General features: G+C 44.9%; 2 protein-coding genes across 2 annotated transcripts; one reads left to right on the top strand and one right to left on the bottom strand.

The window, feature by feature from the left end:
• Positions 1-662: 662 nt before the first annotated feature.
• On the bottom strand, positions 663-12,708 carry LOC146753629 (obscurin-like protein 1). The gene is made up of 3 exons (XM_085529400.1): positions 12,699-12,708; positions 4,942-5,208; positions 663-1,111 (listed from the first exon to the last, which is right to left on the bottom strand). Exons 1-3 carry the CDS (start codon positions 12,706-12,708, stop codon positions 663-665), a joined length of 726 nt encoding a protein of 241 aa, XP_085385526.1.
• Positions 12,709-20,555: 7,847 nt separating this feature from the next.
• On the top strand, positions 20,556-25,454 carry LOC146753628 (obscurin-like). The gene is made up of 5 exons (XM_085529399.1): positions 20,556-20,617; positions 21,371-21,380; positions 21,784-22,117; positions 23,575-23,844; positions 24,489-25,454. The coding sequence occupies exons 1-5, from the start codon at positions 20,556-20,558 to the stop codon at positions 24,539-24,541; spliced, it is 729 nt and encodes a 242-aa protein (XP_085385525.1). The 3' UTR covers positions 24,542-25,454.
• The last annotated feature ends 1,151 nt before the right edge of the window (positions 25,455-26,605 follow it).

Raw genomic sequence — 26,605 nt, 5'->3', positions numbered from 1 at the left:
GTGATGCCTCACTAAGACAGGAAAATACTTTCCCCTCTATTTTGCCTTGGGAAATGATAGACATATCATTTCATGTCATATCATATCATATCATATCATATCATATCACATCATATCATATCATATCATATCATATCATATCATATCATATCACATCATATCACAAAGCTAAACATTTCGCAGTCTGATAGCAGATTTGGACATGAGATTTAGAACACCTGCATGCACTGCTGAACCTCCTCCCTTCTCTTTTTTTCTTCTCATGTCTCTCTACATTTCCAGTAAATCAGAAGGGAACGGCCCTCTAGAACAGGTTGCCCAAGGAGACTGTGGATGCTCCATCCCTGCAGGCATTCAAGGCCAGGCTGGATGTGGTTCTGGGCAGCCTGGGCTGCTGCTTGGCAACCCTGCACATAGGAAGAAGGGGGTTGGAACTGGATGAGCACTGTGGGCCTTTGCAACCCAGGCCATTTATGAGTCTGATTATTGGCATTTTCCACCTAATTGTGTCACTCAAATTTTGTAACCAGATCTCTTCAAACACCTCCCCTTTTCTCACTCCTTGCATGCCTGGTGTGCTCTTGCACTGTAACCCTGCAGACACCAGCTGACTACAAGAGTTGCACAAGTTACCCTCCTTGCCTATGGTTTGTTGCAGTAATTCATCCCTGGATGGAAAAGCACATGTAGAAAAGTGTTGCTATGAGACTAGATGACAGAGAAAGTCCTAGAGCCAAAATGTTTTGCACCAGAGAGGCTGTCAGTTGATCCTCCAAATGCAAGACACACCAAATGAAGCGTTCCTTTATCTCTGGGATTCCAAGCATTTTCTCACCTCTGACTTTCACTTGGAATGTTGCTTTGTCATCTTTTGTTTCACAGCTGTAGCTCCCTTGGTCTTTCAGGGTCACATTTTTGACCATGAGGTTGCGGTGCGTCCCCTGGGAGATGATGGTTGTCTTCTGGTCCTGCTTCACCTCTGTTTGATCTTTCTTCCATACGACAGCTCCGCTTGCAGCTGACACCTCACACACCAGCTCCAGTTCTTCAGAAGGACTGACTGATATTTCTGGAGTCATTTTGGGCTTGTTGACAACATTAATGGCTTCATCTGAAGAAAAAAAGAGAAAGTGGTTTACATCCTGACTCAGGCTTATTCAGCACAGCATGAAGATACAGTTAGAACTGATTGTAATGTCTCTGCTCATTACATTTGGGTGATCGAGTTTCACCTCTGGAGGTACTCACATACAAACGTGTGCTTGATTCTCCTGTGTAAGGAAAGAGTAAGTTCTATGCAGACAGTTCTTATTTCTTTTAATCAATTCTGTATTCTGCACGTGTTCTTCTGTAGCTAAAATGAAGGCAGCTAAGTAACGTGTTTTCAATGCATGAACAAACCTATTCAACACCTTGTCTCTAAGCTAACAAGCAGCGTTTGATGAGCACATCAGTATTTCATGCCCTTCATTCCATCCAGACACAACCTGCCTGAGGAGCAAGCTGATGGCTGTCAGCTACAGGCAGACCAAGCTTAGTATTGCATTTCTTACAGAACAACTGTTGCTTTCAGTCACTGGATATACCAAGGCCAATTGCTATGCCAGGCACATTTATGGCATCAGTGAACAAATAATGAGTTAAAAATTGTAATAGACAGGAGCCATCTATTCTTTTAAAACTAGGTGACCAAAGAAGAACAGCCCCTCTAGAGTCAAGCTGTTAAGAACTAATAGCATCAATCAATATCACATAGATAGATTACTTCCCTGCCCTAAGACCATCTTGTGACCATTTGGTGCTCCTAATTAAGCCCTCTTGATGGCATTTTTGTCTGAGCCACGTGACATTTTGTGATAGGAGTTACTGCTAGTGTTCCCTTCACCCTACACCAAAGTAGGAGGTATCCATTCTCAGGGAATCATGCAGGCTTCCTCTGTATTTGATGCTCAGAGACAGCCCCAGAACTTTTTAAATCTTAGCTTAGCTCTCATCCAATAATGTTCATCAAACAGTGCAACTTGTCCTTTGGGGATGCCTTTGTTCTGCATCAACCAGTTCCAACGGAGTCTTCTCGGCTTGTTTTAGATCAGTTTTTTAACAGATAAAGCCAGGGTCTTTGAATTACAAAGTGAAATTGCAGAATGCATGATTCTCAACCAAACAGAACGGGAGGTGGGATGCAGGGTGAATACCTGAGCCAACACCACCTGCAAGCAATCCTTCAATATCTTAGGAATCTCTAGCCATCCCAAATCCAGTGTTGTGCTTGATCTATCATCTCTGCTGAGTTTTTAGCCTGCTGATGGTGAGCATAATGGTGGTGATGGGTGAGCAGTTGGACTAGAGGGTATTAACCAACCTTAAGGAGCCTGTGATCAGAGGAATGTGAATGTGCTGTTAAAGGTCACAAGCGCTGCACTGCAGCATGAGCATACACAGCAAAAGGCTTTCAGTAGAGGTTCAGTTCATAAATGAGGACTGGGTTATGGAAAAGAGGTTCAAGATAGAAACCAGAAAACAGATCTTAACGCCAGGTTCTGTGAATGCAGCCAGTTGAATTTCACAGATATTGACTTTCAATGACAATTTCTTGTGTTATTTTATCCTCCAGCTCCACCCTGAACAGGAACATGTCAGTGACAAGCATTACTCCTCCAGGCTTGACCTGACAGTGCTTTACTTGCACTATGAGCTAATGGCTGTGCTTACAGCACCTCAGGGAGACACCTCAGAGATCACAACATCCTTCGGGTACAGCAGGAGACACTCAACTCTCCAAATGTGGAGTTTAATTTGTCAAAAGAGGAGACTGGATTCCCATGCTAAGAACTTAGGACCGTTTCAGTCATAGGTTTAAAGATGATGTAAGTGCTGAGGCAATTCATGAACTAGAAGAATGAAGCCCAGATGTCAGGGCTCAAGTCGTGACTCCAGTTGTCTCTTTGTTTATGAAGTTTGCCAGTGCTGAAACAAAATATGGGCACACAAAATATGTATGATGATAAAGAACTGCAGGGACATTGCTGACCATGAGGCATTCATTTATCATAAGGCCAAACATACACGTTTAATCCTAGTTCTAATTGCTAGATTCTAATTCAGAAGCTGGCAAATTGGCAGCTTTTATAAACCACGTACCAGATTACCTTATCTCCACAAGTTGAAGGACATACACTGTACAGGGGATAGAGCCAAAGGAAGAAGCCCAGGGCTTAAAGAAAATGTCTAAACTCGGAAACCTGAGGAAAGAATTGGAACAAGCAAACTAGAAGGAAATAAATGGAGGGTGTTCTATTACTGCATTGTAACCCCCTGGAAAACAAATCGAGCCTAAAAGATGGAGACAACACTTAGGACTGAAAAGAAAAACAGAATTCCTTTATGGAAGTTAATTGGAGCGCAAAAGTTAGATGATGAAACTGGCCTCTATTAACACACAGTGGAATAATTGTAGTCACCTCACCACTGTTGGATGTGAGCCCAGCCACACAAAAGCAGCTGCTGGTTTTCACTGCAGATACTGCAGGAAGGAGGAACAGCCTCCGGACTGGACCAGCTCAGCGTGGCCCTACCAGGATTTGCTCCAAAAGTCTTATTACCAGTAGTGATTCCTGCTGAAATACATGGGGGTCCTCCTTTGATTCCAACCCCAACCCACCCCAACATGCCCCCTGATAACATCCATCAGGGCCACATCTCCACAGTTCCTGAACACCTCCAGGGATCCCACCACCTCCGTGGGTAGCCTGTGCCAGTTAATTCTGAGGGCAGACCTGCCAGTATGAAATATTATGCTAACGTGACAAAGAGGGAGAAGAAAAGCAAAATTAAGACTAGCTGACAAGCCTTGACAGGAAGTTCTGCTCTCCATAAGTTTAGTCCCGTTATTCAATTCTGTTTGGAGCTGTCTCCATGCCTCTCTGGAGTTTGTTCATTGAGAAGAAGCAATTAAGTAAGCTCTCCAATGCCAAAGTGCATACACTACTCTAGGGCTTTGTTGTTTCTCCATGGATCAACAAGGGTGACAAGCCAGAAGAATATGATGAAGAGCCTCATGCATACTCAGTGTAAAAAAGAACAAGGCAATTGTTGCTGGGAAGAAGGTGCATTTGCATTTGTGTCTTCTGCAGAGGGTACTGCAGAAATGGAAAGTCTTCCACTGGAGCAAACAAAGGGCTCTCATTTATTGCAATCAAGGCCCAGCGTGTGGATCTCAGAGATCAGACCTAAACCCTGCAGCAAAACAGAGACCTGCGTGGGAAAGTTCAGTTTCTCCCTACATCTGTGTAAGAAAAAGCCCACCATGGAATGACAGCTAAGTAAACATCCCTGTGACTCGTCACAGGTCTCTTCTACATGTCAGTGCTGAGCAATTCAAGATATTTAATTTGGTCTTCTTGCCAGATTTACTAAGTAAAAATCAATCAAACATCTCCTTCTACTGATTAAGAATGCTCTAAACATGCTTCTGCAGAGGTTTCCACCCAGTGACAAACAGCTCCTCCCATCACGAATGTTTATTTGCTATATTTGGACATGCAACGCTGATTGATATTATTGGAATGATTGCTCCCCTACTTCTAAACTATTCCAGTGCAATCAGAAAGGCTGTCTGAACCTGGAGCTGAAAGTACTGCTCTATGGTGATGCAGTGGTAAACCTGGTGACTGAATGCACTGGCCAATAGCTGTGAACTGCAGACATTCATCAGCTGGCATGAAGCAATCTGGTTCAGATACCAAGCAGCTGGGTAGATTGGCTTACCCTACACTCAGTGCTATCATGTTTAGGTCATTACCAGGACTCACATCAGTCCATGGGATGCAATTTCAGGTATTTGGTACAGTCAGTGAATGCCTGCAGCCCCAGTTCTAATCAGCAGATCACAGCAACTATGCCTTGACTGGAAGAGGAAAGGAGAACGATCAAAGCAAATACCTCTCACTTTCATCTTGGTGCTGACATCAACATTTTTGGCAACAAATTTCACTTCTGCTCCATCATCGTTCTTGGTGACGTTCTTTATGATTAGGCTGTGAGTAGTTTGGGTTCTCTTGATGATGCAGGTCTCGCTTTCCTGTAAGACTTTACCATTGATGTACCAAGTGCCGCAACACGTTGTTATAAGGTCAATAGTAAACATGGCATTCCTTCCAGGTACAGCTTCACCAGTTGTTAGGGGGGATTTCACAGCCAGGACTGGTTCTGAGGAAGAACAACATGGATGTCTTAATGCTCTTTAGATGCAAGTCTGGTATCTCATTTAGAGATGGAAGATTAAATCATAGGTACATTTCTACTTCTCCCTTTGCATGAGTGCTGGAAGAAGCACTTCTATGCTTCAAATCTGTTACAGAAAGTTCTGCCTCTTGCACATGTGAGATATCAAAAGATAATAATATTCATGTCTCTGTCACAGAAACATAACTTGTATCACTTTAGTGGTAGCTGGAGGTTGATAGGAGATAGGAGAACTAGGAATAAGGGAAAGCCTTTGGTGTGTTAATGCACTACTATCCTTCAAATCAAAGAAAACAACTTTAGGGAACCAACACAGCTGCTCAGCACACACTGACCCATTTCCATTGGGGTTTTTGTGCTTACCAAGGTGCACGCTCCCTGGGAATTCCAGAGACGGGCTCTGTCCATGCGCATTGACTGCAGACACTCGGAACTGATCATCAGCCTCTTCAGACAGATTGCTCACCGTGAACTCTGGGACGGGGACATGAGACTCGTGGCACCTCACCCAGGTGAAGCCAGTTAGTTTCTTGCGTTCCATAATGTAGCCATCGATTGGAATGGGGGTTGCATCTTCGGAGGGGACCATGCCAGCGTCACTGAGGTTTCTGTTTTATTTTTTACCACGGGGTCAGCTGGGGGCTGGGTGGGAGGTTTTCTGGGAGCTGAGCAGAAATAAATACAGAAATATTATCATAAGGTCATGTAGGCGGGAAAAGACCTTCACGATCAGCAGACTCAACTTTCAGCATGACCTACTGAGTCCCACCATTAACTACTGTGCTACCTGAGGACATACATGACAAGCTTATTCCTGCAGGTATTTGCATAGTGAATATATTCACCCTCTGGTTGCTTTGGAACATTTTAGAGGTTAAAATCCCATCAGACTTTTTCACTGTGTGCAGCCACTGATACAGGCAGGAGGCTGGGAATTACCTGATGGGCTCTAGTTACAGACTACTGACACAGTAAAGGATTGATTTCATTTCATTTTGGCCATCAGAAAGTTTGGTGTCTGCTTTAAGTCACCCAATTATAATTTAAGACTCCAATTATAATCATATGGAGAACAGCGCATTTAGGAGAACTCATCTCATCTCAATAAACCTGAATGAAATCACAGAATCATAGGATCACGGGAGGGCTTGGGTTGGAAGAAACCTTCAAGATCATCCAGTTCTAAACACCCTGCCATGGGCTGGCTGCCCACTAACCAGCTCAGGCTGCCCATCACCCATCCAACCTCACCTTCAACACCAAGGACAGGCATCCACAGCTTCTCTGGGCAGCCTGAAATGGAAGCAATGAGCCACATGTTGAAGATACTCAAACATTCATGACTGTAGAGAGAGCCAAATACTCCATACATATTGCCTGCCTGGGAAATGGTATTAAAATGCCAACAACAGACTCATCCAGCTCATTGAAAATGGTGTGAACATGGCGTACAGGATTCTTCCAGCAGCTAGTTAGATCTGCAAAGAGCAAAGACAGGAAATCTCAATGCCATACAATTTTCCTGACCCATCCTGACACATAACTGCTTTGATGTGCACTGTTACCAGCCTGTCAGTTGCTGTTAGTCAGTGCTGGATGCCAAAGGTCCCACTAACATAGCATGAAGCCAAAAGCTAGACGCTGGAATCAGATCTCCTGACCTTACCATCTGAAACTGAGATGTCATATTTTGCTCAGAGGTGCCTGCTTGTAGGAGGGACAGCTTCCGAGCTTTTTCTACTCCAGGAATCAGCTTGAGCTCCAGAATTTAAACAGCAGTCAGAAATTAAACTGAGCTTTGTCACCTCCATCAAACAGAAGGAGTGGTTGGGTGGTACAGCTTTCCAAATAACTTAGAAACTGGCACAACAATCAGATGCCTACCTTTTCTTTTTGAACTTGTTAATACATAGAGGTTAATAGCATCAGAATGCCCCAAGCACTTCAGATAACATGACAGCTGTAAACCCTTCTTTAAGGATTCCTTAGAGTAACTGTAATTCAGTGGTGCTGGTGGGAGAAGGGAAGTCCTAATCTTCCCAGATGGTGAATAGAGTTGATGTTCACATGCAGACTGGTGCTGCAGCACAGCCAGAAACCACTCATTTGGGAAACACAGCACCAAGAAAATAACAGGAATAGCTTCATAAAATCAGGCAGCTTCACCCAAATTTCCGTCTGATCATCACAGTGGCCCTCCTTTGGACCCACCCCAACAGCTCCACATCCTTCCCAGGCCTGGACACAGTGCTGCAAATAGGGCCTCACAAGAGCTGAGCAGGAGGGGACAATCACCTCCCTCTCCTGCTGGCCACCCCTTTCTCAGTGCAGCCCAGAACACACATGGATCTATCTTTTTCATATGGATATTCCCATAGATGTACATATATATACCACACCTACACCCCCACAATCTGCTACAACTTCATATTCCTCCCCACAGTCCCCGACAGCCCCCAGTAGCCCCATATCACCCTAAGGCCCCCACAACCCTCTATCTCTCCATACACCACCCCTTAAAGCCCCATACCTGCCCATATCCTCCAATAGCTCCCCACAACCCCTACACACCCTCAGAGCCCCCTAGAGCCCCTAGTCCTCCTATGGCCCACCACAGCCCCATATCCCCCCTACAGTCCCCCTCAGCTCCCTTTACAGCCCCTGCACAGCTCTATAGAACAGTCTGATAGAACTACCTCTAGTAGAAGCACTCAGCCCTTCAGTGGGGTCTAAGAGAGCTGCAGCCAGACTCAAACACAACTGCCACAACGGCCACTCCCGCGCACTGCGGCTCAGCCAATCGGAGCCGGCGGAGCTGCCGCTGCCCAATGGGAGGCCGGGGGAGGCCGGCGCTGGGACGGGGAGAGGAGAGAAGAGACAGAGGCAGCACTGAGGTGGGATGGGCTGATGGGGAGTGCGGGGAGGACAGGGGGGTGTGGGGCTGTGGGGGGGCAGAGGGGGATGTGGGGCTGCAATGTGTCAGCGTCAGGAGCACAGGTGAAGGCAGCTGAGCTGTGTGAGCAGTTGTGTTTGAGTCTGGCTGCAGCTCTCAGACCCCACTGAAGGGCTGAGTGCCACTGGGAAAGGATCTCTGTGTGGAGATTGCTTCTACTAGAGGTAGTTCTATAAGACTGTTCTATAGAGCTGTGCAGGGGCTGTAAAGGGAGCTGAGGGGGACTCTAGGGAATGTTTTGTAATGCCTGCTGGGGCTGCAGGCAGCATTGCCTTCCTCCTTAGGGGGCAGGTTCAATCACAAACCTCCCTATTTCCTCTCACAAACGTCCTACAAACCATGTCTGGGCAGTGCTGTCTTGGCCTGGATCTCAGCTCCTGAGACTGTCAGATGTGAAGCAGCAGCTGCTGGGACAGGGCTGGCTCTGTGTGCCCTCTGTGGGTCTGTGGGCATAGAGTGGGGCAGAGGGATGACTGTGAGAGGGAGGAATTGCCCAGCCACTAGAAAGAGGAAATCAGCTGAAAAGGGGAGATTTGAGAAGCACTGAGGCTGTGGTTGTTTGGACAGTAAGAAGAAACCAAGCTGTCACTGTGCAGATGGGAACTCCAGTAGGAGAGCTGTGGTGGCTTTACAGATGGCAGACAGCACCTGGAGTGTAGAGCCAAGGGTAGGGGGGGATCTTCCTCTTAGCAATGCCATGCAAAGAATGATGCAGACTCCTGCAGGGTCGGCTTTGCTGTGTGACCCTGGGTGGAAGCAGCTGGAAGGTCTCAGCCCTTCTGCGTTATCCCAGGAGCTGGGGCAGTGCTCGGTCTCATCCCACCCCTGCTAATAGCAAATGCAGAATCCCTTATCTGTGTGCCCTTTTCTCTCATGTAGAGTCACCGACCCTGGGAAGTTCAAGAAAAGTTTGGATGTTGTGTTGAGGGCTATGATTTAACTGGGAAGTATTGGTGATGGTTGGACTGGATGATCTTATAGGTCTTTTCCAACCTTGATAATTCTATGGAGTTGTAGCAGATTGTGGGTGTGTAGGTGTGGTATATATATGTACATCTATGGGAATATCCGTATGAAAAAGATAGATCCATGCGTGTTCTGGGCTGCACTGAAAAAGGGGTGGCCAGCAGGAGAGGGAGGTGATTGTCCCCTCCTGCTCAGCTCTTGTGAGGCCCTATTTGCAGCACTGTGTCCAGGCCTGGGAAGGATGTGGAGCTGTTGGGGTGGGTCCAGAGGAGGAAAACTGTGATGATCAGAGGGCTGGAGCAGCTCTCCTATGAGGAAAGGTGGAGGGATCTGGGCTTGTTTAGCCTGGAGAAGAGAAGGCTGCGGGGAGACCTCATTGTGGCCTTTCAGTACTTGAAGGGAGCGTATAAACAGGAGGGGGAATGGCTGTGTATGAGGGTGGATAGTGATAGGAGAAGGGGGAATGGTTTTAAACTGAGACAGGGGAGGTTTAGGTTGGATCTTAGGAAGGTGTTTTTCGCCATGTTCACACCATTTTCAATGAGCTGGATGAGTCTGTTGTTGGCATTTTAATACCATTTACCAGTCAGGCAATATGTATGGAGTATTTGTCTCTCTCTACAGTCATGAATGTTTGAGTATCTTCAACATGTGGCTCATTGCTTCCATTTCAGGCTGCCCAGAGAAGCTGTGGATGCCTGTCCTTGGTGTTGAAGGCGAGGTTGGATGGGTGATGGGCAGCCTGAGCTGGTTAGTGGGCAGCCAGCCCATGGCAGGGTGTTTAGAACTGGATGATCTTGAAGGTTTCTTCCAACCCAAGCCCTCCCGTGATCCTATGATTCTGTGATTTCATTCAGGTTTATGAAGATGAGATGAGTTCTCCTGAATGCGCTGCTCTCCATAGGATTATACTTGGAGTCTTAAATTATAATTGGGTGACTTAAACCAGACACCAAACTTTCTGATGGCCAAAATGAAATGAAATCAATCCTTTACTGTGTCAGTAGTCTGTAACTAGAGCCCATCAGGTAATTCCCAGCCTCCTGCCTGTATCAGTGGCTGCACACAGTGAAAAAGTCTGATGGGATTTTAACCTCTAAAATGTTCCAAAGCAACCAGAGGGTGAATATATTCACTATGCAAATACCTGCAGGAATAAGCTTGTCATGTATGTCCTCAGGTACCACAGTAGTTAATGGTGGGACTCAGTAGGTCATGCTGAAAGTTGAGTCTGCTGATCTTAAAGGTCTTTTCCAACCTACATGACCTTATGCTAATATTTCTGTATTTATTTCTGTTCAGCTCCCAGAAAACCTCCCACCCAGCCCCCAGCTGACCCCGTGGTGAAAAATAAAACAGAAACCTCAGTGACGCTGGCATGGTCCCCTCTGAAGATGCTCCGCCCCATTCCAATCGATGGCTACATTGTGGAAGGCAATAAACTAACTGGCTTCACGTGCGTGAGGTGCCACGAGTCTCATGTCCCCATCCCAGAGTTCACGGTGAGCAATCTGTCTGAAGAGGCTGATGATCAGTTCCGAGTGTCTGCAGTCAATGCTCATGGACAGAGCCTGTCTCTGGAATTCCCAGGGAGCGTGCACCTTGGTAAGCACAAAAACCCCAATGGAAATGGGTCAGTGTGTGCTGAGCAGCTGTGTTGGTTCCCTAAAGTTGTTTTCTTTGACTTTAAGGATAGTAGTGCATTAACACACCAAAGGCTTTCCCTTATTCCTAGTTCTCCTATCTCCTGTCAACTTCCAGCTACCACTAAAGTGATACAAGTTCTGTTTCTGTGACAGAGACATGAAAATCCTTATCTCTTGATATCTCACATGTGCAAGAGGCAGAACTTTCTGTAACAGATCTGAAGCATAGAAGTGCTTCTTCCAGCACTCATGCAAAGGGAGAAGTAGAAATGTACCTATGATTTAATCTTCCATCTTTAGATGAGATACCAGACTTGCATCTCAAGAGCATAAAGACATCCATGTTGTTGTTCCTCAGAACCAGTCCTGGCTGTGAAATCCCCCCTAACAACTGGTGAAGCTGTACCTGGAGGGGATGCCATGTTTACTATTGACCTTACAACAACGTGTTGTGGCACTTGGTACCTCAATGGTAAAGTCTTACAGGAAAGCGAGACCTGCATCATCAAGAGAACCCAAACTACTCACAGCCTAATGATAAAGAACGTCACCAAGAATGATGATGGAGCAGAAGTGGAATTTGTTACCAAAAATGTTGATGTCAGCACCAAGATGAGAGTGAGAGGTATTTGCTTTGATCGTTCTCCTTTCCTCTTCCAGTCAAGGCATAGTTGCTGTGATCTGATGATTAGAACTGGGGCTGCAGGCATTCACTGACTGTACCAAATACCTGAAATTGCATCCCATGGACTGACGTGAGTCCTGGTTTTGCCCTAAACATGATAGCACTGAGTGTAGGGTAAGCCAGTCTACCCAGCTGCTTGGTATCTGAACCAGATTGCTTCATGCCAGCTGATGAATGTCTGCAGTTCACAGCTATTGGCCAGTGCATTCAGTCACCAGGTTTACCACTGCATCACCATAGAGCAGTACTTTCAGCTCCAGGTTCAGACAGCCTTTCTGATTGCACTGGAATAGTTTAGAAGTAGGGGAGCAATCATTCCAATAATATCAATCAGCGTTGCATGTCCAAATAGAACAAATAAACATTCGTGATGGGAGGAGCTGTTTGTCACTGGGTGGAAACCTCTGCAGAAGCATGTTTAGAGCATTCTTAATCAGTAGAAGGAGATGTTTGATTGATTTTTACTTAGTAAATCTGGCAAGAAGACCAAATTAAATATCTTGAATTGCTCAGCACTGACATGTAGAAGAGACCTGTGACGAGTCACAGGGATGTTTACTTAGCTGTCATTCCATGGTGGGCTTTTTCTTACACAGATGTAGGGAGAAACTGAACTTTCCCACGCAGGTCTCTGTTTTGCTGCAGGGTTTAGGTCTGATCTCTGAGATCCACACGCTGGGCCTTGATTGCAATAAATGAGAGCCCTTTGTTTGCTCCAGTGGAAGACTTTCCATTTCTGCAGTACCCTCTGCAGAAGACACAAATGCAAATGCACCTTCTTCCCAGCAACAATTGCCTTGTTCTTTTTTACACTGAGTATGCATGAGGCTCTTCATCATATTCTTCTGGCTTGTCACCCTTGTTGATCCATGGAGAAACAACAAAGCTCTAGAGTAGTGTATGCAGTTTGGCATTGGAGAGCTTACTTAATTGCTTCTTCTCAAAGAACAAACTCCAGAGAGGCATGGAGACAGCTCCAAAGAGAATTGAATAGTGGGACTAAATTGATGGAGAGCAGAACATCCTGCCAAGGCTTGTCAGCTAGTCTTAATTTTGCTTTTCTTCTCTCTGTTTGTCATGTTAGCATAATATTTCATACTGGCAGGTCTGCCCACAGAATTAACTGGCACAGGCTGCCCAGGGAGGTGGTGGGATCCCTGAAGATGTTCAGGAACTGTGGAGATGTGGCCCTGATGGATTTTACCAGGGGGCATGTTGCACTGTTTGATGAACATTATTGGATGAGAGCTAAGCTAAGATTTTAAAAGTTCTGGGGCTGTCTCTGAGCATCAATTACAGAGGAAGCCTGCATGATTCCCTGAGAATGGATACCTCCTACTTTGGTGTAGGGTTAAGGGAACACTAGCAGTAACTCCTATCACAAAATGTCACGTGGCTCAGACAAAAAAGCCATCAAGAGGGCTTAATTAGGAGCACCAAATGGTCACAGGCAGCACCTGTCTTAGGGCACGGAAGTTATCTATCTATGTGTTATTGATTGATGCTATTAGTTCTTAACAGCTTGACTCTAGAGGGACTGTTCTTCTTTGGTCACCTAGTTTTAAAAGAATAGATGGCTCCTGTCTATTACAATTTTTAATGCATTATTTGTTCACTGCTGCCATAAATGTGCCTGGCATAGCAATTGGCCTTGGTATATTCAGTGACTGAAAGCAACAGTTGTTGCTCTAAGAAATGCAATACTAAGCTGGGTCTGCCTGTAGCTGACAGCCATCAGCTTGCTCCTCAGGCAGGTTCTGTCTGGATGGAATGAAGGGCATGAAATACTGATGTGCTCATCAAACGCTGCTTGTTAGCTTAGAGACAAGGTGTTGAATAGGTTTGTTCATGTATTGCAAACACGTTACTTAGCTGCCTTCATTTTAGCTTCAGAAGAACATGTGCAGAATACAGAATTGATTAAAAGAAATAAGAACTGTCTGCATAGAACTTACTCTTTCCTTACACAGGAGAATCAAGCACATGTTTGTATGTGAGTACCTCCAGAGGTGAAACTCGATCACCCAAATGTAATGAGCAGAGACATTACAATCAGTTCTAACTGTATCTTCATGCTGTGCTGAATAAGCCTGAGTCAGGATGTAAACCACTTTCTCTTTTTTTCTTCAGATGAAGCCATTAATGTTGTCAGCAAGCCCAAAACGACTCCAGAAATATCAGTCAGTCCTTCTGAAGACCTGGAGCTGGTGTGTGAGGTGTCAGCTGCAAGTGAAGCTGTCGTATGGAAGAAAGATCAAACAGAGGTGAAGCAGGACCAGAGGACAACCATCATCTCCCAGGGGATGCACCGCAACCTCATGGTCAAAAATGTGACCCTGAAAGACCAAGGGAGCTACAGCTGCGAAACAAAAGATGACAAAGCAACATTCCAAGTGAAAATCAGAGGTGAGAAAATGCTTGGAATCTCAGAGATAAAGGAACGCTTCATTTGGTGTGTCTTGCATTTGGAGGATCAATGACAGCCTCTCTGGTGCAAAACATTTTGGCTATAGGACTTTCTTTGTCATCTAGTGTCATAGCAACACTTTTCTACATGTGCTTTTCCATCCAGGAATGAATTACTGCAACAAACCATAGGCAAGGAGGGTAACTTGTGCAGCTCTTGTAGTCAGCTGGTGTCTGCAGGGTTACAGTGCAAGAGTACACCAGGCATGCAAGGAGTGAGAAAAGGGGAGGTGTTTGAAGAGATCTGGTTACAAAATTTGAATGACACAATGAGGTGGAAAATGCCAATAATCAGACTGATAAATGACCTGGGTTGCAAAGGCCCACAGTGCTCATCCAGTTCCAACCCCCTTCTTCCCATGTGCAGGGTTGCCAAGCAGCAGCCCAGGCTGCCCAGAACCACATCCAGCCTGGCCTTGAATGCCTGCAGGGATGGAGCATCCACAGTCTCCTTGGGCAGCATGTTCTAGAGGGCCGTTCCCTTCTGATTTACTGGAAATGTAGAGAGACATGAGAAGAAAAAAAGAGAAGGGAGGAGGTTCAGCAGTGCATGCAGGTGTTCTAAATCTCATGTCCAAATCTGCTATCAGACTGCGAAATGTTTAGCTTTGTGATATGATGTAATATGATATGAAATGATATGATATGATATGATATGATATGATATGATATGATATGATATGATATGATATGATATGATATGCCTATCATTTCCCAAGGCAAAATAGAAGGGAAGGTATTTTCCTTTCTTAATGAGGCATCACGATGCTCCCTGTGAAGGGGAAGTGTAGTGAAAACAGGGAACTGGAGTAAGCTCTGCAGCAGACTACAGCAAAACGGTGTGACTGTTGTGATGTCCCTGCAGAGAAAGAAGACGTGTTTACAAACAAGGACAAGGTACAAAAGGATGTGAAGGCTGTACTGACTCAAAATGCCACGCTGAGCTGCGAGGTGGTCCAGGAGAAGATGGATATGAAGTGGTACAAGGAGGGGAAACTGATCACCTGGAGCAAGAAGTTCAAGGTGGAGTCAGAGGGCAAACAGCGTCGGCTGGTGGTGAGCCAGGTGGAGAAGTAAGATGCAGGGGAGTACAGCTGCAAGGCTGCTGGCCAGAAACTCACCTTCAAGATTCATGTCACAGGTGAGAGAGATGTTTCTCATCACAGAATGGCCCATGAGTCCCACTTGGTTTCCAGTTATACCTGAAGTTCTTTAAAGATCCCTGCTGGCGTCCAGCTTCTGAGTTAGAAAGGGAAGTCTCTCCTGAGAGTGCCGTATAGATTTCCCAGCCTCATTAAGACATCTTGGATGCACAGAGCATGTCGAATTGCCCAAGATGCCTGAATGTGGGGAACTGGATTATGGTCAGTTGTAGTCAGTATAGTCTGAGGAGTGAGCTGCCACCATCTGCTGTAGGGTGAGGTGAGTCACCCACTGCCTTCCACTGAAGGTCACCACTCAGTACAGCACAGCTTCAAATCCCTCAGTCTCATTGGGAAACTGAAGCTTGAATGTTTTCCTATGGGAACCAAGATCAACCCTAACTCTCAGGTGGCTGAAGTTAAGTGCAGTTAACTTGTTTCATGATGTCGTATTGTTTTCTACTGAGAATTAGCTGTGGCCTCTGAGTTTCAGTATCTAAACCTTATTTACAATATTGAGGATTTGGTAAAGAACTGAGATTGGTTTGTAGGTATTCAGTGAAAGAAGTACTCCTGTTGACAGGGACAGAAATGAACACCTAATCAGGAGTCATATCAATATTGCATGAGTACATTGTTCTGTGTAAATGACATTTCAGTTTTGAATAAGAAATATGTAAATCAGCACTGCTTTTCTAGAGTGTAATTCGTAACACCTGTATGTCACTGAGCATGACATGCTTATATTTGGTGTTTGCTTTGGCTTCCAATTTTTGATGAATGTAATCATATTGCCCCCCTCTAAAAATAGTTTTTTTAGGAACAATTTAAGCAAAGCTCCAAGAACCACAGAGAAATTATGTTAAAATTGATCTCAAGTGGTGCATATAATGCATCCTTCTCTGCTGCATTAGTAGATTCCCATCTGCTTATGGGGGGAGCTTGCAAGGAGCTGTTTTAGAAACAGCTCTGGGTTTAAATAAGGAAAATATTTCCTCACAAACCTTAATTTTTTCAAACTATTGAATGTAAGAAGAATATTTAATGATATGAATGTGAAGGATATTTAAAGATATGAAGAATATATTTAGCATAGTAATGGACGATGAAGTGTTGGGTCACTGGTAATTAATAGAGAGAACGTATTTAATCTGGATCATGTTTAGTATGAATGAGACCATTCCAAAATTACAAACATACATGAAGTTGTCACAAGCAGCATTTTGTGTTTGGTTTTGAACACATTGGACAGCGTGAATGTAGCTGTGCATCCTAAATGCTCTCCCAATCTGCAGAAGCAGAAGATGCTTTCATCAACAAGCAGAAGGTGCAGAAGGAGGTGAAGGCTGCACCAACAGAAAATGCCACGTTGAGCTGCGAGGTGGCCAAGGAGAAGACGGAGGTGAAGTGGGACAAGGAGGGGAAACTGATCACCTGGAGCAAGAAGTTCAAGGCTGAGTCAGAGGGCAAACAGCGTCGGCTGGTGGTGAGCCAGGTGGAGAAGAAAGATGCAGGGGAGTACAGCTGCGAGGCTGCTGGCCAGAAACTCACCTTCAGGATTCATGTCACAGGTGAGACAGGTGTTGTCTGAAATACAGCAGAGAACAGTAAAGTAAAATCTAGTTTCTATTGTACAATGATCCAGTTGCAGTAGTCTGTGCTGAGGTTTTTTCCCTATACTTGATTGCCTGGGTTTGTAGAAAGTATTTGGTTTTAGTATGGCACAAAGACCTGTTTCAGTCTGTCTGTAGAATAATTACTGATAGATGTACAATGGAAGCAATATTCAAGATATTATTCAAATCTCTCCTGTGCCTGAGATCCCAAACTGTAATTCTTGTTCACCGAAAGATTTGACTAAGTTGTTTGTATAGTGACTTGCAACCATGGGACTGGTGTTCAAGGACCCTCTTGGTTCCTTCAGTTCCTAGGTTCTTTCTTGCCTAGATTTGACACTTTGTTTTAACAGAAGAGCTGATATTCTCTAGTGAAGGCTATTAGTTTGGGCACAAGTGGTAACCTAAACCGGTTCCAAGCTGTACATACAAACCTGCAAGATGGTCTCATTTCAGTCCCTCAGTCAATACTTTTTCTTTTTTTCCCTCAGAGCCAAAACCTGTGTTTATAAACCAGGAGAAGGTGCAGAAAGAGGTGAGTGCTGCCCTGGCAGCAAGTGCCTCCCTCAGCTGTGAAGTAGCACAGGATCCAAGCGAAGTAAAATGGTACAAGGATGGAAGACTGCTTGCCTCCTCCAGAAAGTTCAGAATGGAATCTGTGGGCAAAACACGGCGTCTGGTTGTGGAGCAGCTGGAGAAGAAAGGTGCTGGAGAATACATCTGCGAGGCTGCTGGCCAGAAGATGACCTTCAAGTTGGAATCAACTGGTGAGCATTCGCTTTGGGAGCACTAAGCAGCTGTTTACGTAGCTTAGAGGAAGAGGAAGTGAGCCATGCCGAAGGGAAGGTGGTGTGGTGCAGGAATGCAGTTGAGATCAAACCCAGCAAACGTTTCCAGATTGATGAGGAAGGGGTCAGAAGAACCCTGACAATAACAGGGATCCGGGCTGAGGATGAGGGAGAGTACTTCTGTGAGTCCAGAGATGACAAGAGCAGCATTACCATCACCCCCAAAGGTATGTCTCTGGAAATGAAGGCTGACAGTGAGGAAGGATCCTTGGCTTCCCTCATCAGCCATTACAACACTGCAAAGTTGAGTTCATTTGTGTGTTTATGCTGTTCTCTGTGTTAACAACCGAGTACAAAACTTGTCTTTCTCTCTAAATAGCTGTGGAACAACTGCTTCTGAAGAGCACAGCTGTTAAGTGGGCAAATCAGCCTTCAAGGCTGGAATTAAGCATCCCAAATGTGAGATGGGAATTTTTTTATTCCTTCTTTGTCTCTTTTCTTCTTGCTTCTTTGTAGATGCAAGGAGGATCTCCTCTACAGGCAGGAGATATGAGTGTGAGTTATGGTGATCACTTACTGCGAGTCATAAAATCTGATGCTTCCAATAAAATCATTGACTCTGTTGGCTCTTTGAAAGTGCTCATACATAAAGGAGCTCATACACTTAGGGACACATCTTTTATGTGCTCCTAAGTGGTTTCTTCTTGTCCATCATCTCCCAGGGTGGTGAAATTTGTGGCTCAGACTTTTGTACTAGGAGCTCAGCAGTGGTTAAAGCTCACACTTGTGCAAAGTAAACAAGCTCCTGCAATTCGTCTCTACTCTGTTTTAGCTGTGGATTAACTTTACAGTTCCTTCCATAAGCTTTATGGTTCCCTTCTGTAAGTCTACGTACACAGACTGAGTTGCTTAACTTGAAGTCTTGCTCCAGGATTTTGAGCATATTATTAGCAAAAAATATCACAAATAATTTCGCAAACAATTCTCCCCACCTATATGTAGCTTTCCTTTTTTTCACTGGAAGGATTTACACTGGCAGATAGGGTGGGCATGTAGAAACAACCCCATTAATTCTCATGAAGCTCTTATTTTTCTGACTGGCCTTTGTTTTGTGATTCTGCATGCATGCCCTGTAGCTAAAGCCTGGATGTCTTCCCCAACACCTTCAGTCTTCCATCCTTACTTCAGTTACTCTGTTGCAAATCTCTCTGCTAGTACAAGAGAGTTTTTATTTTACCCCTGACTTTTAACTGAGTTAGTTCCATTAAGTGGCTGAAGCCCTAAGTGATCCAAGAATGAAAATTGCAATCAAAATTAGCGTCACTAAGAAGGACAAGGTCACATTTGAGTGTGAGCTGTCCAGGCCCAAGGTGGACATCAAGTGGTTCAAGGTATGGCATGTAATGGTATTTTTCTTTCTGACTTCTCTGGAAATGAATGAGAGCCTTTAATTTCACTTCCAAGGGATGCGAGTCTGAGCTTTTGCTTGATAGCTTTTGCACTGCTCTCTTTTCTTTATGCTCTTTTACTTGCCCAGATCAGCACTCTTTGTTATTATGTCCTGAGTTCATTTATCAAGTTGAAATGGAAGTTTGTTTTGGGTTTCATGTGAACTCCTGAGGTCTTGCTGCACAAAATATTGTTGGTTGGAGTACAGTCTTGAGCTTCAACTCTAACACAGAAATTCTCAGCCAGGATTTTGTAGCCTTGTTGTGAACTGGGTCTTAGGGTGAAATCTGAGTTTTCTTTGCATGTGACACTGTGAGAATTTGCTCTGGCACTTTCTGTACCTCCCCAGTGCTCAGCTGTTCCTTCCCTTACTTGGGGATAACATCATTTATTCAAGGTGATGTCCAAACAGGCTTGTTAACAGTCCTCCGCAGTGCTTTAAGCTGTCATAGGTCAGCCAGAATTTCTGCATGTTCTATAGCCATTCCTACATGTTGAAAACACTGCAATGTGCTTAAGCTTCAGCATATGTTCCAGTAAGCACAGTTCCATTAATTCTAGGGGAGTGGGTGAATTAAGCATAGATCTGAAGGCTGCATTTGCTCAGTGCAGAGATGGAAGGACTAATGGAGATCTGACTTGACATTTTCCCTTCTAGGATGGGAAGGAGCTCCGTCAAAGTAAAAAAGTGGGCATTACTTCCCAGGGAAATAAGAGAAGTCTCATTATTCACAAGTGGTGAACTCTCATTTTCTCTCTCAGTCTGCAACCAGGTTGGGTTGCTGTTTCAGTACTGGCTGTTTTATGCAGGAACTCTGCTCCTGAGGTTAATCCATTTATATCCAGGCCCTTCAGAAGGAAAGGGAAATGGCAGCACAGAAATATGGTCTGATTCTGACATAAATAAATGCAGACCTGGAGAGTTAAAAGGGATTGTGTGATGTTCAAGGGATTTTGAAGCAAAGATGTCCCCTAGGTAAGATTTGTGGCTGACATTCCCCATACATTGTGGGCACACAAGCTAAGGAGAGACTAGTGATGAGCATGCAGAGAAGCCAATGGTTCAGACAGGTTTGTAGTGACACGACATTGTAGAGTTCTGTCTAGTTCTCCTTGGCATAGTTTGGAAAATAAAGATGAGGTGATTGGTGGTAACCAATATGGCTTCATCAAGGTCAAGCCATGCCTGACAAACTTGGTGGCCTTTCATGATGGAGTAACAGCATCAGTGGATAATGGGAGAGCAACTGACGTCATCTACTTGGACTTGTGCAGAGCATTTGATCCCATCCTGCATGACATCCTGGTCACCAAAGTGGAGAAAAATGGTTTTGATGGATGGACCAGTTGCAGGATAGGGAACTGGCTGGATGGTCACACTCAGAGAGTTGAAGTCAATAGCTCAGTGTCCAGGTGGAGGGTGGTGTTGGGACCAGTGTTCTTTAACATTTTTGTAGGCAACATGGCCAGTGGAATGAAATGCAGCCTCAGCAAGTTTGCAGATGACACCAAGCTGAGCGGTGCTGTTGATGTGCTAGAGGGAAGGGATGCTACCCTGAGGGACCTGGGCAGGCTGGAGAGGTGGGCCCTTGGCAGCCTCATGAACTTCAGTTTGGCCAATTATAAGGCCCTGCACCTGGGTCAGGGCAATCCCAAGCACAGGTACAGGTTTAGAGGAGAATGATTTGAGAGAAGCCTTGACCCTGAGGAGAAGAGTTGGTCTGGAGGGAGGTGTCCCTGCCTATAGCAGTGGGATTGGAACTAAATGACCTTAAAGATTCATTGAGTTCTATTGTTTTTCTACCCTTAATTTTGCTTAAAAGGTTTTAGAATAAATGAGATTCTGGTTTCCATGAAAACTGTTTGCAGGGAGCTCCATTGTAGCTAGTAAGTCTATCTTTAAGTTCAAGGGCAATAAAGCATTGACTGTGTTGAAGAGAGAAATGACTCAGAAATGGATAATGGTTTAGAATAAAACATAATTCTACTTATTTTCTGTGCAAATATGTGTAAGGAAAAGATATCCATTCCTTCTGTGAAACCTCCCAAGTGGTATCTACGTGGGGAAGTCTTACAGGCTGGCAGAAACTTGATTCTGCAGCATGAAGGCACCATCCACCGGCTGAGCATACCGAAAACCACCACTGATATGACAGGCACCATTCAGTTCTCAATTGGCAAATCCAAATCCACAGTCAATCTGCTCGTCAGAGGTAACATATCCTGGCTTGGTTTACATCATGAAGATGAAGAATTAATTAATGTACAGTCTTCCTTCACTGGGGTCTTTGAAATATTGTGTGTGTATCTGGAGGGTCTGCTCCATTTCCAGTTCAAAGTCGTTGGACACTAAATGAGACAGCTGCATCTCAGTAAAAGATCTGTTTGAATAGTTGTGATGTGCTTACTATACAGATCTACAGAGGTGAGGTTTTGTCCTTGGCTATACCCAAGAAGTCTAATCAGGTGAAATTAATTGTATTTGTGAAGTAGACAAGTTTAAGTTTGGTACCACCTAAATTTGATGCAGTTTGTCATTGATTTCATCTGAAAGAAACTTCCAGGCTTTTTATCTGCTGTTGTCCCCAGTGTAAGAGTCTCCGTTAGCATCCTAAAGTACTTGTTATATTTTCAACTCACTCTTATTTGAATAAAAGCCTCAATTTAATAAGCACAGAACAAGAGCTAGACCTTGCATTTGGTAGATAATATACAGTATTACTTTATAGAAATGTAGTCAATGGCATTCCCTATAGGCAGTCGTTTGTTTTATCTTTGGAGTGGTTCACAGAACCATTGTGAACATGAAATGAAATGGAATGGAATAGACGCAAGAGACTTTCCTCTTCTTCCAATTGTCCTCATCCTTTCTTCTCTTCCACCCCTGCTTTGCAGATTACCATATACAAATCACCAGGAAGTTGGAGGACAAGACAGCTTTGGAACGTCATTCTGTCATCCTGTCCTGTGACTTCAGGCCTTCTCCAAAGGTTGTGAATCAGTTCAAGGGCCACACACCCATCGAGCCCTCTGAGAAGTACAAGATCAAGAGGGATAAGCATTCAGCAGAGCTCCAGATTCTGAAGCTGAAGCCCAATGATGCTGGTGTGTACAAGTGCAAGGCAGGAATTGCAGAAACTGAGGCCACGCTGACAGCTGAAGGTATGAGCAGGGAGGGTGGCCTCTTCCATGTCCTATTTCACCTCAGATTTCTCTTCTTGAGCTTGATTTCTGACATTCTCTCCTGCTAACTTTATAAATGTATAATCTTCACTGAGAAGATTACACAAAGATCATCTAGTCCAACCACTCAACTGCTTCCCAACATGATTTATAGTAACAGTGGGAACAGTTCACCTTGTTTCCCCACAGCCCGCAATGTAGAAGTGACGAAGCAGCTGCAGGATGTGGAAATTGAAGAAGAGAGCTCTGCTGTCTTCTCCTGCGAGCTGTCCCATGATGACAAAAACGTGGAATGGTTCCTGAATGGCAACCTGCTTTACACCAACAATTACAATGACATCAAGAACGTTGGCAATTGCTGCACACTGACAGTGAAGCAGGTTAAGCCTGAGGATGCTGGCACAGTGGCAGTGAAGTCAGACAAGGTGTCAGAAAGCGCGTGCCTGAAGGTGATAGGTGGGTCTGGTCACAGCCCTCCTGCATGTAAGAGATGCTAAGGAGCTCCAGTTCATTCCATTGTGCAGCAATCCTGCTTCTAAAGCTCACCTCTCTGGGGTGACAAGTCATCAGGGGCTTTCTTCCAGTGGAAGGTTCCATTGCAGCAGATATCAACGAAGGAGGATGGTTTTGGTGTCCTGCCAAAGCATTCCATTGCTTTTTATCATCATTTTACTTAACACAAGGAGAGTTACAAGAGCAATTTCTTTTACTGCTTCAGTAACATGCAGTGTCAATGCTGTTGTCTCCAAGGATTTATGACTGCAGGGAGAGATCATTCAGTGTGTGTTTTGCCTTTGGAATGACTAATGACCAGGCTGTGAGCAACCCGATCTAGCTGTGAATGTTCCTGTTTATTGCAGGGGAGCTGGGCTAGATGGCCTTTGAGGGTCTCTTCCAATTCTAAGGATACTGTGATTCTAATCTGCTCTCCCCGGCAATTAAGCTCTTTTACTCTATGCGCTCAGAGTTTGAAGGATTTCCTCTTTCTCCTTTCTTCTGCATTTGGTGGATGTTTTTTCCCCAGTATAAACATCTGATGTGTGAAATATAATAGAGATAAAATGAGTCAATAAAAGGGGAAAATCAAAAGTGTTCAGCAGCTTATCCTCTTAATACTGTGGCCTGCTGTATGAGCTCTGCTCCATGTGAGGGCAATGCCAGCTCTCCAGCTTCAGAAGAGCTGCATCCCAATTACTTCATATGCTATCAGTCCCACCCATGGCAATGCAGGCTGTCCCTCCTGTTCCCTGTAGTCTCCTACTGATTAGTTCAGAATTCCATAAAGTGCATTCAGTCAACAGACATGAAACCGCTTTAGGTTCTATATTGGTGTCGTCAGTACTGGTAAAGATTTATTGATTCCTCTTTAAAATATGAAAGCAACTGGAAATGTCTCAACTTCTGTATCACATTTTTGTATTTTGCCTGTTTAATAGCAGAGAAGCCTGCTGTCTTCATTAAGTCCTTGGATGATGTTTTTGATGAGGAGCGGGGTGTGATTAAATTGGAATGCAAAGTCTCTAAAGAGAAGGTCAAACCAGTGTGGAAAAAGGACGGTGTTGTGCTCACTTCTGGCAACAAGTATGAGCTGCTACAGTCTGGGAAGACCCTATGTCTCCTTCTCCATGACATCGAGAAGTCAGATGCAGGTTTCTATACCTGTGATATTGGCACTGATGTTGCCAAGTCAAATGTCGGCGTTCAGGGTAAGTACTGTGGAAAGTAAAGGAGTGCTGAAAGCACATTCAGTGTGGTCACTATGTCTTACACCTATTCCCCCACGAGCCTTAATAGTTTCTACAATAGAACTGTATTACTGCAATTTAACACAGTGATGTCTGGAAAATTCCCATTGCTTTTGATGTAAATGTATCTCATTTTGCCATGAAAATCACCAAACACATCAAGAATGTCCTGGAAATGTTTCCTTTCTAAACATCCCTAAAATGGAGAAATGGTTTGAACACCAGTAGAGGTAGGATGGTAACAAATGAGCTAATAGAAACATTTAATTTCTTGTCATAGGCAAAACCCTTTTTCTCACGCAGCATCCTAGAGTTGTCCTCTCTGTTAGGTTTTTCCCTCTGCAGCTCATTGAATCTTCATTGTGCCTCATGGACTGAGCTGCTCGCCTTGTAGTTCTTCCAGAGCAAAGCCAAGAGAATCATGTCTCTTTTTTTTTATAGCTTTCTGGTGATTCTGAGAGGAGAATGTCTTAGAGAATACATCAGTGAGGAACGCATCCATGATCTGCAAATCCTGAGTTCAAACACCAGTACTGCTACTCACATCGGTCACAAATGCCTTTTCTCCACATAAACCTCATACTAACCTATCTCTTATCTTCCAGAGCTGAATATTGGCATTACCAAAAGGCTGAAAACACTGAAATCCAGGAGGTAGAAGATTGCACTTTTGAATGCATTCTGTCCCATGAAAGCATTGATGAGTTCAAGTGGACACTGAATGGAAGCAGAGTGGAAAGTGGTGGGCGATTTAAAGCTTCTAACGTGGGTTGGTAAGAGACTCTCCTTATCAAAAGTGTGACTCCTACTGACGCTGGGGAAGTCGTTTTTATTGCCCGTGGTCTAACCTCCACAGCCTCTCTGTCTGTGAAAGGTAATGAGATGGGAGAGATTCTGGGGTCTGATTCCTTCAGCTGTCTTCTGATAAGATTGTCATGAGAGCTAACTCATAATATGGTTAAAGTGAATAGCAACCTTCTACTTGAACCTTGAAGCACTGAGAATTTCTCTTAAAAATAAGTGAAAGGAGGAACCATTTTACACAAATGTGAGAACTACCCAAAGCACTGGGGTAGTGTTGGAAATGGGCATCTCACTCCAGCTTGTTCCATTAACAGTAAATCAGGAATGATCTGTTGAGGGAACTGTGGGAGCAAATATCCTCTAAGTATAAGCTGAAGGGATGGCCTTCACATCATCTAGCTGTACAACAAATTCCTATCTAGAACATGTGCATCTGAGAGCATCATCTGAGGCTCCCAGTGTGATCAGTGGAGATAAGAAGAGGCAGTTTTCAGACATGGTTCATCATCCTCAATGGGGTAGATTTAAGACAGAATAAATGGTGCCCTGATTTCTATTGCCTGTACTTTACAGATTACTGCTGGCTGTAGGATGGCCTCTGCTGCAAGTGCCTCTCTAACTTATCTCCAGCATGTAGATGCGTGTATTTTGAGAGAGGCATCCTACCCTAAGTGTATGTTACTCAAAAAGCAATGCAAAACAACCACCAAGGTGAACTCTTCCAAAAGGGGGAAAGTTCTAGTTGCTGCAAGCCACCGAGGTAACCAATAGAGGGGCTAGGAACCAAGGACACATCTTTTGTGTCACTCACCCACCTGTGCCACCTACAATGAAGTAGATGTCATTTTTTTGGAGTCCTTTAATTCCATGTACATCATTTCCCAAAAGCGAAAGAATTTAGAGGTAACCAGCTGCAGTGAAGTGAGCGATTTCAGTGCCTACTTCAGGTGGTGGCAGTGAGTTCAGAGGTCACACTTAATTGATGGTGCTTGCTTCCGTTCTGACAAAGGCTGTAGTTGCAGCTGACTTCCCGAGGCTGCCATACGTGGTTGTGACGCAGCCTTGGGCTTGTGCGTTTGCATGACTCCCACCTTTCCTTTCTGTGTCTTGCAGGTCAGCTGGTGCTGGAAGCGGCCGGTATCTGAGTAGGAATGAAGGTGAGTGCAGGAGCAGCTGCTGAGGGGAGGAAGGAAGTCCATGCTAATGAGCTCTGAAGTATCTGCGGGTCCGGTACCAGAGGAGGCAGCAGTGATGCTGGAGGGCACGTGGTGAGTGAGTGGATATGGTGGCACAAACGCGTGTGTGTGCTGAGGAGTTGGGTTGCACACAGGTGCACACAAAGGGGTGTTTGTGGAAGGTGTAGGCACGTAGGTGTTCCCAGGGATGGTTGGCACACGTCTGTGAATGCAAAGGAGGGCAGAAGATGCAGTACATGCATGGGGGTGTGCAAAGCAGGCAGGGAGGCACACGGGTGTGCATGTGCACATGGATAGGGGAAGGCTGGGGTTACAGGTTGACCTGTGCTGAGGTGAGTGGGGGCTCACAGTGTTGCTCAGTGGTAGATTTGTTCACACTGAGTGCTAACAGGAAACTCGCACACCCTTTTTGTTTCAGCTGTGCCAGCGCTGTGATCCCTTGCTGCAGGGATGTGCTGTTGGAAGGATGGTGTGCATGCCGAGCTCCCATCACTTGTAGGAATGTCCCCCATGACATCCTTATAACAAAGCTGAGGAAGTATGGGATAGATGAGTGGACGGTGAAGTGGGTTGAGAATTGGCTGACTGGCAGAGTGCAGAGGGTTGTTGTTGGCGGTGCGGTGTCTGGCTGGAGGCCTGTAACTAGCGGCGTCCCCCAGGGGTCTGTGCTGGGTCCGGTCTTGTTCAACGTCGTCATCAACGACCTTGATGAGGGAATAGTG

Source organism: Coturnix japonica, chromosome Z, assembly GCF_054131305.1.
Source record: "Coturnix japonica strain WE chromosome Z, WE-NBRP24, whole genome shotgun sequence".
Classification (NCBI taxonomy): Eukaryota; Metazoa; Chordata; class Aves; order Galliformes; family Phasianidae; genus Coturnix; species Coturnix japonica.
Note: the sequence above shows the minus strand (reverse complement) of the source record. Positions and strands in the feature narration are given on the sequence as shown.